The sequence below is a fragment of the Carlito syrichta genome, unplaced genomic scaffold, assembly GCF_000164805.1.
Source record: "Carlito syrichta isolate Samal-C Ts95f unplaced genomic scaffold, Tarsius_syrichta-2.0.1 Scaffold302085, whole genome shotgun sequence".
NCBI classification, from domain to species: Eukaryota; Metazoa; Chordata; class Mammalia; order Primates; family Tarsiidae; genus Carlito; species Carlito syrichta.
This window is the reverse complement of record NW_007246181.1, coordinates 908,365-924,298: the sequence shown is the minus strand read 5'-3', so window position 1 is coordinate 924,298 and position 15,934 is coordinate 908,365. Positions and strand designations below refer to the sequence as shown.

The 15,934-nt window shown below is 38.2% G+C and overlaps 1 protein-coding gene across 3 annotated transcripts in view; it reads left to right on the top strand.

Annotated features, from left to right (window-relative positions):
• The window catches only part of GOSR1 (golgi SNAP receptor complex member 1), a 46,137-nt gene extending 30,427 nt beyond the window's left edge, over positions 1-15,710 (top strand). For all 3 annotated transcript variants that reach the window (XM_008056053.2, XM_008056051.2, XM_008056052.1), the window contains exons 7-9: positions 1,596-1,625; positions 10,846-10,928; positions 15,370-15,710. In XM_008056053.2, the coding sequence (XP_008054244.1) occupies positions 1,596-1,625; positions 10,846-10,928; positions 15,370-15,494 (238 nt within the window). In that variant the 3' untranslated portion in view covers positions 15,495-15,710. The remainder of the gene's footprint in view (positions 1-1,595; positions 1,626-10,845; positions 10,929-15,369) is intronic.
• The last annotated feature ends 224 nt before the right edge of the window (positions 15,711-15,934 follow it).

The following is a 15,934-nucleotide window of genomic DNA, read 5'->3' as shown; positions in this document are numbered from 1 at the left end:
AACAAAATTAGCAAATTAATAGATTGCGCTTTGAGAATTAATTTAATCATTTCTTTTATTTATTTTATCTTCATTAAGGCTGTTAACACAAAACTTGTTTGTTAAGTTTGGCAATAGAATTGTTTATTTTCATGTTATGCTGCCTAGTTTTTGAAATATCTTATTTTTATGCCCTTTAATGTGCTAAGTGACCCTAATAAGGACAGTCAACCAAATCATTGTGTTGAACAAGAAGATGTTAACCCTAGTTAACCACTCCCTCTTTTGTGACCTTTTGACCACTTTACTAAGACGCCTGTTGGCATGTGTCTTCTCTATCTGCATTGTAAGATCTGCCAAGAATAGTGCCGTACATTTATAGGCCCTATCTGACTTAAAGCTCTTCAGGAGTAATTCTATGCACATTTGTTCAAAGAATAATTGCATACTAAATAATCAATAGAATAGTGGATTTATCTGAAAATTTATATCAATTTTATATATAGACTCAGAATCAGTCAGTAGTTACTGAGAAACTACTGTAATAATAGCAAAAAACAGTGCCTGCTATGTGCCAGGCACTGATCTATCACTGTGTATATATATATAAACCCCTTAATTCTCTGAACACATAGGTTTTATCATCATTGCCAGTTTACAGATGTGAAAACTAGGACACAGAGAAACTTGCCTAATGTTGGTAGCTAATAAATGATAGATCCAGCACGTAAACAGCCAGGATTTTTACCACCATCTTTGTAATTCTTGAAATGTTTATCACAGGATTTATGTAAGGTATTTATAACATTTTTGAACCTTGTCTTTATTCCCTAATTCATTCATTAACTTAGATCTCTTAGTCTGCTACTTCATAATGAAACTGCAACTCATTATTTTATAGAGTGAATTTAGAGATTCTGTAGGAAAGAATGTCTACTGTATACCTCACACAGTGCCAAAGGGATACAGATATCTTGAAGTTTGTTTTCCTACTTCTGCTGTATGGCTAGCCCTTTACCAAACTTCATCTATACATTTTTCCCTAAAATGACTTTGTTTGTTTGCCTCTTTTATTCCCAATATGTGATGCATAAAGGCAAACAGTTTACAGATCAAGGTGCATTTGGTATACCTTGAATTCTAAAGTTTAGGAATCCGAGATTTGCATTAGTTTCTTTAAAAAAAAAAAGCCTCCCAGAAAAGAAGGAACTTTAAGGTATAAATAATTACTACTTAGAGGCATCAGAATTATATATGCCTATCCTGTCTCAGCAAGTTGGTTGTAATTCTTAAGTTCTGAATAGATGGCGGTGACAACTTGGAGCTATCTAGATTAAAGGGGAAGTTTCATTTCTTTATGCTATCATTAAAACTGTTCTGACTAGTCATCAAGTATCTCTGCTGTGGAAAAAATAGATTTAAGCTAACAGAAGTAACAAAATTTCATATATTCTATGTAGATAAATTTGTTTCAGAGTCCAGAATTTTCTCCAGATGCTTTCAAAAATCTAGTTATATGTAAATGACTGTAAAGCTTATAAGTGTACAAGAATTAAGTACAAGTTCTAAATGTGCATTTAATAATTCCAGAATTTGAACTTTCTTTTTATTTGCAGCTCAGATCGTCTGATAGAAGAGACAATAAGGTAGGAATAATTTTTTGTTTCGCTTTGCTGGGTTTTGTTTGTTTGCACATAAATTTAATGAACATATCAGGTTAACCCTATAACTAAGGTCAATTCATCCTCTTTTAAGAAGATGGAATTTTTACTAAATGGTAATGTATTTTTATTATGTCCTTCCCTTGTAAGAGATGTTTAAAACTCAAAATAGTTATTTCCAGAGTTACAGAAATCAGGCTATTTTACTTACGCTAATTTTTCTAGTTAATTCAGCCTCAGTCTTTTTAAACTCAGTTATTAATGGAAAACAATCTTGTGTGATTTGATAAATGTCATTTTTATACCATTTATGTAGACAAGAGCTATAGAAAATCTACTGCAGTAATACTTAACATTATCTATAATAACATTGAACTCATTCCTTGCTTAAATTAAGGAACATTTATTTCTTGGTTTGAACTGTTTAGTTTTCTAGGTTTGGTGAACTTTTAAACATTTATTTTGACAGCAAAAAGTAAATTAACAAGGTATAGTCTCCTTTAGAATTTAGCAATATATAAAGCGTTGTTTTTAGAATTTAGCAATATATAAAGCATTGTTTTTTGGGAAAGGCAGAATGAAGTACTTGGAAACAACACGCATCCTTAGCACGGACCTTAGTGTTTTGCATGTTTTATTTTATTTAACTTTCTCAATAACCCATGAGGTATTATCTCCAAAACCAAAAGAAATTAGGTAATTTGCTTATGGTCACATAACTAATAAATGATATTGAGTATTCAAATCCTCAAACCTGAATCTAACCCTAGAAACAGAGCTCCATCTAAACTACTATTATATTTACCACATGGTAAAAAGAATACAAGCTTTGGGGTCTGATATGGTTTGAAATCTGGCTGTGCTACTTATTAGGTCTCTGTTCCCTTTAACTTCTTGGAGCCTTTGTTTTCTTATCTGTTTAAAAACATGGGATTGATGGTAATACCTATCCTGCAAGATTGTTGTGAAGATTAAAGATAATGTGAGGATTGGGCATGATGGCTTCCGCCTGTAATCCCAGCTCTTGGGAAGCTGAGGCAGGAGGATCACTTAAGATTCGGAGTTCAAGACCAGCCTGGGCAACATAGACCATCTCTATGGACCAAAAAAAGATAATGTGAAAAAAATGCCTAGTACAGTGCCTAGCTGATACTAGGTAATCTGGAAATGGTAGCTGTATTATTAATACCAATCCTTTTCTTTCTTTAAACTTTTTATTTTAATATCCTTTCAGATTTCAAAAAATTTCAGTAGTACAAAAAAGTCCCATATACCATTTAGCTTCCACAAAGGGGTTAATATTTTGCCACATTTGCTTTTTCATAGTTTCTTTTCTGAACTACTTAAAAATAAGTTGCAGACATGATGCCTCTTTATTCCTAAGTATTTCAACATTCATTTCCTAAATATTTGTTTATATTGATATGAATTCTTTTATTCAATGAATTATAATATGTTCCCATAATTATTTAATAGTAATTTTAATATATTGTAATGTTTCATAATAATATGCCATTATCATGCCTTGATTTTTTTGTTTAGATTGTATGCACTGTATCTTCCATCTGAACAAAATTTTTGCCGTATTACCCTTTTTTTTTTTTTGAGTAAGAGTCTCATTCTGTCACCCAGCTGCTCACGGCCATCGCAGCCTCTACCTGCTGGGCTCAGGCGATCCTTCTGCCTCTGCTTTCCAAGTAGCTGGAACCACAGGCGTGCACTACCACACCCAACTACTTTTTTGATTTATTGTAGTGACGAGATCTCACCATGTTATGTTGCCCAGGCTGGTCTTGATCCCCTGGGCTTAGCAACCCTCTCACCTCTGCCTCCCAAAGTGCTGGGATTACAGGTGTGAGCCACCGTGCCCGGCCCGAATTACCTAATTGTTGACTGCAGTATCTCCCTCGTAACCCCTCCCTTTTCATCAGCTTGAGAAGTCTGATCACGTTTTGCCAGAAATTTTAAGTTTCCCTATAATCTTTTTTCTTTTCTTTTCCTTCCCTTTATTGCCCCTTTTTCTATCTGGCCTTCTAGGACCAGGCTTCCCTACTTAGTTTTCAGTTCAGAGCTGATAGAGCTAGTGATATGAGTATGAAATTTTGAGGTACCTCGTAGGATAGGAGAACATTTGGGAACCATTGAATTATTGCCTTTATTACAGTATATTGCTAGTTTAAAAACATGTTAGACTAGATGTAGTAAGTGACTCATGCCTGTAATCCCAGCACTTTGGGAGGCCGAGGTGGGAGGATTGCTTGACCCCAGAAGTTTGAAACCATCCTGGGCAACATAGCAAGACCCAATCGCTACAAAAAAAACTTTAAAAATTAGCTAGACATGACGGCACATTTCTGTATTCCCAGCTAACCAGGAGACTGAGGTGGGAGGATCACTTGAGCCTAGGAGTTGGAGGCTGCACCTATGATTGTGCCACTGCACTCCAGCCCAGACCTCATCTCCAAATAAATAAACAAATAAGATATTATTAGAAGATCCTTTATTTTAATATTTCCCTTTATTTCAAAATAATGAAAAAATAATAAGTATCACATATGAAATTTCACTAATACAAAGCTAGTTATGATTTCTTATGTATACTATAACATTTAAGTGTCAAATGATAATTGCATATTCTGTATATAAAATTTACCTTTTTGTTTTGAAGATACATTTGTGAAATATATGCATGACTGAATATAGACCCTGACATCAATTTATTGAAAAGAACTAATATTTTTGATATTTATAAACTTATTCCTAAGCTTTAAATGTATAACTAGTATTATTTGTTGTTGAAAAAATGTGACTGAGTTTAATTCACAAAACAGGTAAGAAAGTTGAAGTTCCAGTAAGCACATCAATGATTTATCATTTTAAAAGCATTAGATATTATTTGGAGCTTATAATTTGCCTCTGAGCATTTGACTCTTGAAATAACAGCCTAGATTTCACTCAACTTGACTCTAAATCATAGATTGAGATGGGAAAATATATCTAGATATACTTTATGTGGTACTGGAAATCAACATAATGTATGAGGATAATGTCCATTCTCCAAGGAATACAAAGTGCTTTGCAGAAATTATTTTTTCATTTCACTTGTGAGTCAAAATATATAGGAGATGATGATAGTCCCAGTTGAAAAAAGAGGCATATACAAGTATGGTTCAAAGATTGGCCTCAATTTGCTCAGCCTAGATTTGAATTGTTACTTTTTTTTTTTTTTTTAGGGTCTCACTCTGTCACCCAGGCTGGAGTGCAGTGGCACAGTCACAGCTCACCACAGCCTCAACCTCCTGGGCTCAGGTGATCCTTCCACCTCAGCCTTCTAAGTAGCTGGGACTATAGGCGCACACCACCATGCCAGGATAATTTTTTATTTTTTGTGTAGCGACGAGGTCTTGCTATGTTGCCTAGGCTGATCTCAAGCTCCTGGACTCAAGGAATTCTCCTGCCTTGGCCTCCAAGCTACTGGAATTACAAACATGAGCCAATGCGCCTGGCCATAAATTCTGTTACTTTGCCGGGCTAGGTGACTCAGCCTGTAATCCCAGCGCTTTTGGGAGGCCAAGGTGAGTGGATTGCCTGAGCCCGCGGGTTCGTGACCCACCTGGGCAACTTGGCAAGACCTCATCTCTACAATAAATAAAAAAATTAGTCGGGCATGGTAGTGCGCGCCTGTAGTTCCAGCTACTTGGAAGGTTGAAGTGGAAGGATTACCGGAGCCCAGCAGGCGAGGCTGCGGTGGCCGGGAGCGGCCACTGTACTCCAGTCTGGGTGACAGAGTGAGACTCCAACTCAAAAAAAAAAAAAAAATTCTGTTACTTTATAAAAGGACCATAATACCTAATTTTAAATACCTTGTAAAAAGTCAACCACATTTTAAATGTGTTATATTCTGTCATAGACATTCACTTAAGCTGAAAAATTATAATTAAATGACACAAAGAAAGTTGTTAGTTCTTATGCTCCTGGTTTGGGGATCTAAAATCCAGTGCATTTTACAGTTGATCTTACTCCATCCTTCTGCTCCAGTCTTGACTGTTCTCTATTCCTGCCACACTGTTCTGATCCTGCAATGTCCTTTCTCCATTATCCTAAAATAATCTTCTTTATTGGATTACCTGGTTGTTGGGATTTATGTCTTACACTTTCCTATTTTATTCCCTCATTATGCTGCACCAAGTTCTTTAGTAACTTCTGAGAAAGAATAGGAGATAAATATTTTGAGCTGTCCACATCTAGAAAAAGTCTTTTTTTCTTCCCATATTCTTGATTGATTGTTTAGCTAAGATATAGAATTCTAGGTTGGAAATAATTTGGAAATTTCTGAAGGCATTGTTTTCAGTATTACTTTAAAGTCCAATGCCATTTAAAATCTATTATCTCAATTAAAATTTCTGATACTTTGTAAATGATATACTTTTTTCCTTTGAAAACCTTTAGGATCATCCCTTTTTTGATTTTTTTTTTTTTTATTTCAATTTCACTATGATGAGCTCAGCATGCATTTTTTTTTTTAAGTAGAATTTATTGAGAGGACAGAAAAGCTCCCAGAACGAGAGGGAACCGGAAAGGTTGCCTAGCATGTATCTTTTTCAATCCATTGCACAGGGCATTGGGTGGGCTCTTATTATCTGGAACCTCTGGAAATTAAACTTCGTTCTGGGAAATTTTCTTATGTCATTTATCACTTTCTTCCCTCATTTTTCTGTTTATTTTTAAAAATCTAAAAATATTGAATGTTGAGCCTTCTGAATTGATCCTTTCTTGCCTTTTCTGTTTTCCATTTTTTTCCTTTTCCATCTTTGTGTTCAACTTTCTAGGAGATTTACTCAATTTATCCTTCCAATTCACCTGTTACATTTTTACTTCTACTCTCTTTTTTGTTTTTTTTACTTACATGAGCTCTTTCCTGAGGGACAGAGACATACCTACATGCTTATATATGTGTGTTTTATGAATGTGATAATCTTTTCTCTCTGAAGACATTAAATGTAATTTTATTTTTTAGTTTATTGAGCGTTCTTTATGGCCTCTGCTTCCTCAGACTCTTTTCTGTTTGCTGGTTGGTTGGTTTGAATCTCTGCCTTTTATGTTAGAGGTCCTCCTCAAATGTCTGGTGATTATTGACTGTTTCTTCATACTTAGGAATGTGGTTCCAAAATCCAACCTTTGGAAACTCATTCTGTGCACACAGGTAGTGGGACTTGCTGAGTGGCAGGACTCACAAGTACATAATCAGGTAGAAAACTGACTGTTCCATTGGGGATTTCACATTGTCAGATCCCTAGGTCTCTTTTTCTGGGCTAGGTCTTCTATTGGACTAGGGGCAGTTACTTGGCTGCATGGATTAAGAAAGGCAAGTTAGAGGTCTGGCAACTCCTTGTACAAATTTCCATCAATCCCTATTTTTTTTTTTTTTTTTAGTAGGAGTCTCACTCTGTCGCCCAGGCTAGAATGCAGTGGCACACTCACAGCCACCCCAGCATCAACCTGCTGGGCTCTGGTGATCCTTCCGCCTCAACCTTCCAAGTAGCCAGAAATATAGGCGCCCACTACCATGCCCAGCTATTTTTTAAAATTTTTTTCTAGAGATGAGGTCTCACCATGTTGCCCAGGCTGGTCTTCACCATGGGCTCAGGCAGTCCTCTCACCTTGGCCTCCCAAAGTGCTGGGATTACAAGCTTGAGCCACCGCACCTGGCCAAATCTCTATTTTTAATCCTATTCTACAAGTCTGCCTTCAGAAATACCTGGTCCCTTCAATTCTTGAGCTTTTTCCCCAGTATGTGGGGAAAACTTTCACTAATTATTACTTGACTTAGAGTGGCACTGAGGTAAATAACAGTAGAAAATTTGGAGCTGCTAGTGTGTTTGTTTGGGTTGGTTTTACCCATTTAAATTTATTCCAAAATGTCATTTTCACATTTTATCCAAATTTCTTGCCAACTTACTAAAAGGTGGAACTAGAGTGAGCACCAAAAATGTCAGACAATAGTATTTCCACATGAACAGGTATGTTTCTATAATAGGCCTAAAAGTATTGGGAAGATTAGGTTGTCAGCATTGAAACACCTGAGAATATCGGGATCCCAAGAAGAGGGTTCAGTTTCCTAGGACTTGTCATTTTCTTTTTTTTTTTTTTTTTGAGTTTGAATCTCACTCTGTCACCCAGGCTGGAGCACATGGCACATTCAAGACTACCGTATCCTCAACCTGCTGGGCTCAAGTGATCCTTCTGTCTCAGTCTTTCAAGTAGCTGGAACTACAGACATGCACCACCATGCTCAGCTAATTTTTTTGATTTACTGTAGAGATGAGGTCTCGCCAAGTTGCCCAGGCTGGTCTCGAACCCCTGGGATCAGGCAGTCCTCTCGCCTTGGCCTCCCAAAGTGTTGGGATTACAGGCTTGAGCCACCGCACTCGGCCTGGATTTGTCATTTTCTAAATTTGCAGCAGTAACTGGCTGACTTCAGATGAAAGTGATCCAAATCCTAGTGCCCATGTGAATTTGTTGTATGTATGGAATTACTAATGTTATTAACATTTCTTACTCAAGTGAAATTTTTTAAATTGTCTTCATTAGACATTTGTATATTGTAAAAGTACAATATTCCTACTGCAGCTACTTAAATAATTCTAAAATGTGTAAAGAAAAAGTTAATTCCCTGGTAGTTCCCCTTCATTCTTATCCCCAGAACTAACTTATATTAACTGGCAGTTGTGTATCTTTCTAATACCTTTCTCACTGTCATAGAAACATACACAAAGATGTTTGTTTCTGAAAATATAAGAGAATTCATACTCTACATATGTTGTGACTTGTTAATCACTCAATACATCATCAATATCCCCTCAGGTTAATAGAAATAAAACTAAATCATTGCTTTTAATAACCAATTACTATTGCATAATATGGTTATACCAAATCTATTATACCAATCAAATGTTGTTTCTAGTTTTGGGGGGTTCGTATGTGTGTGTTTGTTGTTGTTTATTTAAAAATGCTTCAATAGACACCCTTTCACAGATTGAATGTCTCTAATCCAAAATGCTTGGGACCAGAAGTGTTTAGGATTTCCAGTTTTCATATTAAGGATGTTCAACCTTACACACTTTTGTTTCTTTTTAGCTTTCTCAAATCTTGAAATTAAAGTTTTGATTAGTTTGTCATTTGCTTCGCACACTCCCTCTTGCATTTCCCCTAAGACGCATGGTGGCTTATTCTCTGGGGTCTTTCCTGTCCAAAAATGTGTTCACTCAGCTCCCAGATGAATCCAGCTAGTAGAGACTCTTCAGCAGTGGCATACCATGTGTGATGGATGTTCCAGCAACTTTTCCCTATAGAGGCTGGGCATCACATCAGCTGCAAGACTCTAAGCACTCTGCTTGTAAATCTCTGGCTATTGGTAGCAGTCCATTCCCAGATGTAGGGACTGGGAGCAGGTCAGTTCTTTGCTGCAGCCCTTACACATGCAGATCCATAGTCTTCCACTTCCTGAGTTCCTCAGGAAGCCATGAAATCTGAATCTTTGCCCCAAGCTTGAAGAATAATCAAGGCTTCCCTACCATGATTTCCCTGCTTCTCTCCTTTCTTGAGAGAGTGTAGCCCTTCACCTGGCTTTTTTCCCTAGAGATCTCAAGGGAAATTAGGGCCTCAGGTGGACCCTCCCCAGTATGTCTGCTCTTGTGTGACTTCAAACAGGAAGATGGGCCAAAGATGAAGTCAAGAATTTGTACACTGACCACCATCTTCCCAGAATCTCAATGTCTATTGCTTTTTTTTTTTAATGTTTTAGATATTTTCAGAATAGCTCAACAGCATTCCATTTTCTATTGCTTTTTGTAATGTCAATATCTAGAGCACTCCCCTGTGTGTTACATATCAAAGTGGTTACTGACCCTGCCCTCTAGGACTCTAATGTCCAGAGAGATAAGACAGGAAAATGAATAATCTGAAGTAATAGCAAAGAGATATTAACTCAGATTCTTTTTTTTTTTTTGAGTTGGAGTCTCACTCTGTCGCCCAAACTGGAGTGCAGTGGCCACTCCCGGCCACCGCAACCTCGATCTGCTGGGCCCCGGCGATCCTTCCGCCTCAGCCTTCCAAGTAGCCGGAATTACAGGCATGCGCTACCACGCCCAGCTGATTTTTTTATTTATTGTAGAGATGAGGTCTCGCTGCCCAGGCGTGTCTCGAACCCGCGAGCTCAGGCAATCCACTCACCTCAGCCTCCCAAAGGCGCGGGATTACTGGCTGAGCCACCGAGCCCGGCAACTCAGATTCTTTTCAGCAGGACATCAAAGTAATCACATGAAAAAGACTTTATTCTACAGAGTGACTTTTCCCTTCTCTCGGTCATGCGTAATGAATCTGTGACCTTTGTCAGGTAGCTTGGAAACCCAGCATCCTGTTGTGTGCATATCCCAAAATCTGCCTGGTTGGTTCTCAGGTAGAATTTTGGGACATTATGCTCTTCATAATTTGAGGGCTGGTTGCATATGAATATTTTATATTTTACTCTTATTCTATTTTTATGATTTAAAATAAATTTCTACTTCCCTCTCAATAGTTTTTTCTGATTAAGAATATTTTAATAACTGGCCTCTTTTAAAACTACTATAAAAAACTTTTGTAATATATGATTTGTCTGATAATGTCTTACTTCATGGGAAATGGCCTACTGCCTTGTATTTAAAAATCAAAGGATGGCCAGGCTCAGTGGCTCAGCCTGTAATCCCACGCCTTTGGGAGGCTGAGATGAGTGAATTGCCTGAGCCCGCGGGTTTGAGACCCGCCTGGGCAACTTGGTGAGACCTCATCTCTACAATAAATCAAAAATTAGCAAGGCATGGTAGCGCATGCCTGTAGTTCCAGCTCCTTGGAAGGCTGAGGCGGAAGGATCGCCGGAGCCCAGCAGTTCGAGGCTGCGTTGGCCGGGAGCGACCACTGCACTGCAGTCTGGGTGACAGAGTAAGACTCCAACTCAAAAAAAAATCAAAGGGTAGCAGTGGGATCATACAGAAAAAGAACAATGGGAAGGTGCTTAGGAAGTAATGTTTCTCTTTATTTCCTGCTTAGTGCTTTTAAAGATGATGTTGCTTACTGTAGTTTTCTGTTCGTTTTTAAGGGTATGATGGACCCATGCAGGGTAATCTTAAATGCCACTCTAATTGTTGTCTCTTTCTTACCCTTGCAGCATTGCGATGGCAACAAAAGAAAATATGACTTCACAGAGAGGAATGTTGAAGTCAATTCATAGCAGAATGAACACTTTGGCCAGTATCCTTTCTGACCATTTGAAATCCATGTTGGGGGGAGGGGGGAGGTAGGGGTGTGTGTGTATGTGTGTTTGGCAGGTTGCCATCATCGATAGCAGTAGAACCCTCCAGTAATCACATAATATGAATATAACATGTAGTCCTACTTTGTGAAAGTTTAGAACCATGTAGTAGCTCTTTAGTGAATTTTTAAATTTTTCACAAAAGTATTTTACATTTGTAAAAGCTCTTTAATCCGTGTTAGAACTCCACAGTGTATACTTTTTACCTAAATATAACAAAGTATATGCTTTTTTATTTTTCCAATTTGGAGAGTAAATCTATGGCAGAAGAAGACAGCCTCATATGTGGATGAGTGGTAGCTGCGGATAGGGTATTGAGACTATGCACAGGCTGAATCTGGGATAAATTCTCTACTTGTTATGATCTCTACTTGTCAATTTTTCAGTTTCCCAATTTAAATTAAGATTACTAATACTTCCAAGAAACCCACTAGGGAAACTGATAGGCCTATCATGCTGAAGCATTTTATTTACTCTGAGAAGGCAAGCATTTTATTTTTTAAATTTTTAATGGAGTTTCCTTCTTTTTTTTATTTTTTATTTTAAAGATGTGGGATACAATTCAGGGTTAGGTATACAAGTGGTCATCATACAGGTAAAGTTTGAGCCTCCCGTTGATCCCCACTTTGCCTGGTTTGAGATCAGATACCCTTATTGGTGTTGTGTCTCTCCCCTGCCCCCACCCCAGCAGTATACTGCTACTGCCAATCCCTTTCTTACAGTATTATAATAAATGTTCAGGATCCACTTATGAGTGAGAACATGTGGTACTCTGTTATTTGTTTCTGTGATCGATCACTGAGTATGATAGACTCTAAATCCATCCAAGTTGCTGCAAAGTCCATATGCTTGTCCTTCTTTATGACTTTGTAATATTCCATTGTGTATATGTACCACATTTTTTTAATCCAGTACAGTTTCAATGGGCAGCACAGTTGGTTCCATGTTTTGCTATTGTGAATAGTGCTGCAATAAACATGCGTGTGCAGGTATCTTTTTTGTAGAATGATTTGAGTTCCTTCAGGTTTATTCCCAGTAGGGGGATTGCTGGGTCATATGCAAGGTCAATGTCGTTCTTGTAGAAATCGCCACACTGGGCCAGGCTCAGTGGCTCAGCCTGTAATCCGAACACTTTGGGAGGCCAAGGCGACTGGATTGCCTGAGTCTGCAATCCACTGATTCAAAACCAGCCCAGACAACTTGGTGAGACCTCGACTCTACAGTAAATAAAAAATTAGCCGAGCATGATAGCTCACACCTGTAGTTCCAGTTACTTGGAAGTCTGAGGCAGAAGGATCACCAGAGCCCAGCAGGTCGAGGCTGCGGTGGCTGTGGGCGTACCACTACCCTCTAGCCACACTGTTTTCCAAAGAGGCTGCACTAGTTTGCATACCCACCAGTGGTGTAGAAGCGTTCCTTCTTCGCATCCTTGCCAGCATCTGTTATTGTTTTATTAATGATGACCATTCTTACTGGGGTAGGAAGTATCTTAGTATGGTTTTGATTTGCATTTCTCTGATGATTAATGAGTCTGAGCACTGTTTCATGTGTTGGTTGGCTGCCCATATATCTTCTTTTGAGAAGTATCTGTTAATGTCTTTTGCCCACCTTTTAATGGAGCTGTTTGCTTTTTTCCTTTCGGCACATTTGAGTTCCTTGTAGTTCCTGGATGTTAAGGCCTTTGTCAGATATACAGTGGCAAATATTTTTTCCCATTCTGTGGACTGTCTCCCCACTCTCTTGATTGTTTCTTTTGTTTTGCAGAAGCTTTTAAGTTTGTTGAGGTCCCACTTGTCTGTCTTATCTCTTATGGCATGGACACTTGGTGTTTGATTAGGAATTGGTTGCCAGTTCCAATTTCCATAAGGGTGTCTCCTGCATTTTCTAAGATTCTTATAGTTTGAGGTTTTACGTTTAGGACTATGATCCATTTAGAGCTGATTTTTGTGTATGATGATAGGTAGGGGTCCTGTTTCAATCTTCTGCATGTGGTCAATCAGTTTTCCCAATATCATTAACTGAACAGGTTCATCTCTCCTCAGTGGTTGTTGTTGGAGGCTTTGTCGAAGATGAGTTGGTTGAGAAATTGAGATTTTGCTTCCGGAATCTCTATCCTGTTCCATTGATCCATATGCCTATTCTTATACCAATACCAGGCTTTTTTTATTATTGTAGCCTTATAGTAAAGTTTAAAGTCTGGAAGTATGATACCTTCCACTTTGTTTTCTTTCCTGAGGATTGTTTTGGCTATTCGTGGTCATTTATGTTTCTGTGTGAACTTCTGTATTGACATTTCCAGGTCCAAGAAGAATGGTGTTGGTAATTTAATAGGTATTGCGGTGAATTTGTAGATTGTCTTTGGTAGGATGAACATCTTAACAATGTTGGTCCTTCCTGTCCATGAGCATGGAATATTTTTCCATTTGTTTATGTCTTCTTGGATTCTTTGAGCAGTGTTTTGTAATTTTCATTGTAAAGATCTCACTTTTCTGGTTAGGAAGATGCCAAAGTGTGTGTGTGTGTGTGTGTGTGTGTGTGTGTGTGTGTGTGTGTGTGTGTGTGTGTAGCTGTTGTGAATGAGATTGTGCTTTTTATTTGGTTCTCTGCCTGCTTTTTGTTGGTATATAAGAATGCAGCTGTCTTTTGCACATTTATTTGGTACTCCGAGACTTTGCCAAAGTCCTTTATCAATGAAAGCAGGTTTTTGACAGATAGATTCTCTTGGGTTTTTGAAGTATAGGATCATATCATCAACAAATAGGATCTGCCTTTCTTTTCTTTTTTCCCTCTCTTTTCCATCTCTTATCCCACCTTTTCTGTTATCCTCTCTTCCAGGCAGGCTCTCTCCTCATGGTGATAGAGATAGCTGTAATACCAGCTCAAAAATCTTTATGGAAAAAGGGTGTTTTTTTCTAACAGCTGTCACAAAAACCCTAAAGAGGACTGTGGCTGTCCCAACTTGAGTCCCTGCCCTTTCCTAACTCAGTCATTGTCCAAGGGGAAGGAATATTCTTCCTGGCAAATCCTGACTTGATATGTATACCTGATGACAGAGGATAGGGTCAGCCATACCTGCTACATGGATGAACTAGATTATTATAGAAAGGCAGAGGGGTGGTTCCCTAAAAGAAAACTGAACAGTTCAGGGTTTCTGATACCAAAAATTTACATCTCAGTGGATTTGTTTATGCTTTTACTCAGCAAGGAAAAATTAAGTATTTTCTTTGTATGTGATATTTACCTTGTGAAGTGTTTCTGTAAATAATCCTGTTTTTCATTAATTCAGAAATTCATAAAACACATTAATGACTACAGTGTGCAAAGCTCTATTCTAGACATGGAGGGAAATTCAAGATTAGAAGAAGACATTGTTCTAATCTTTACAATATATAACCTATACGTACACAAATAAATACAGGCCTTGATGAATTTTGTTACTGGAAAACGCAATGAGAATTTGCAAGGAGTGGAAATTATTCTAGCTCTCTAGTATCCTGTGTGGTTTTTGTTGCTGGTTTTCCTGAGCTTGATGGAATACCTGTATTACAAAGAATGCACCTATTATCAGAAACCGTTGCTAGAAATACAAAGCAGGATGGGCACTTTGGTGTAAACACAAACAAGAGTATGAAGATATTTTGAAATATTGAATAAAATGCCATTGTGACTGCTATAAAACCACTAGAATAAAATTTTTCTTTTTTTTTTTAATGCTCCCCAAATAGGACAATTAGAGCAGTTTAGCCCACTTTCCTACTATATTCTGCCTACTGCTGCAAAACGAATTTAAAAATTTAATTCACCGGTGCCTGATTATACAGACCCTAGAGTTGGTTCCCACCAATTGCCTAAATCCAAGAGGTTTATTAGGATCTAGTATTCCTTTAAATCCCTCAGGCAGAACTCCCCAGTCTGCTGAGAGAAAGAGGGGGGAAAAGAGAGCAAAGAAGAAGGCAGTTGTGGGGAGCAGAGTAGGGGTAGAGCTAGTTGGCAGTGCCAGTGCTCCCTGTCCTGCAGAGCTCTTCTGGTCCTGACCCTCCTGACCTGTAGCCTGGCAGCACTCCCTTAGTATGTGGGAGCTGTTACCGTCAGTACCTTCTTCTCCCTCTCCATTAATTTTTTTTTTCTTTTCATCATACTTATTTGTGTGCTACACAGAAGATTGGGAGACTTGAATTAGTTTGGGACGTTGAGTAGCAGGACATTCCCAGCCCTGGTGTGTGCATTTGCTTGAAATTCCCTCAGTGTGATCTCCTTCCCCTCTATATCCTGCCATCATTTACTGTTTCTGGACACTGCTGATCTCTGTTTTTGTGATTCCTATGACTTTTCACTAAAGAGGCTTCTTCCCAATATGACCTTAATAAAGATTTCCTAAAGATCGTTTTCCTGCTGTGAACAGCCTGATCCAGAGGATCAACCTTAGAAAGCGGCGAGACTCACTCATCCTGGGCGGTGTTATTGGAATCTGCACCATCCTACTGCTGCTATATGCTTTCCATTGATGGGACTTCTCTAAGGACTCGACAACCACCACTCTCATGCCCCAATCTGGAATAAGGAAATGTAGGAGGGAGAAGTTGACTTTCCTAATAATTAGCCTGACCAACAGGATGAATTCAAGACTGATGATGACAGACTTTGTGATGTGGTCAGGTTGAGCTGAAGCCACAGTTTTTCTGTGCTCTCTTTTCTAACACACATTTTTTCTGGTTTTAGTTTAAAAAAAAAAAAGTTTTCAGTTTCTTTTGTGTCCCTGGGAGATAAGTAAACCAATCACAAGCAGTTTTTGTGTTTCACTGATAGTGTTGAAGCCTGACGACAAGCCAGGCATTACAGCTGAACTCTTCAGAAAACCAAGTTTCTCTGTATCCAAAGACTGCTTTTCTTTCAGCCACCAGACTGAGTTGTGAATAAAAATAATTCTTGTCCTTTTATTTTACAC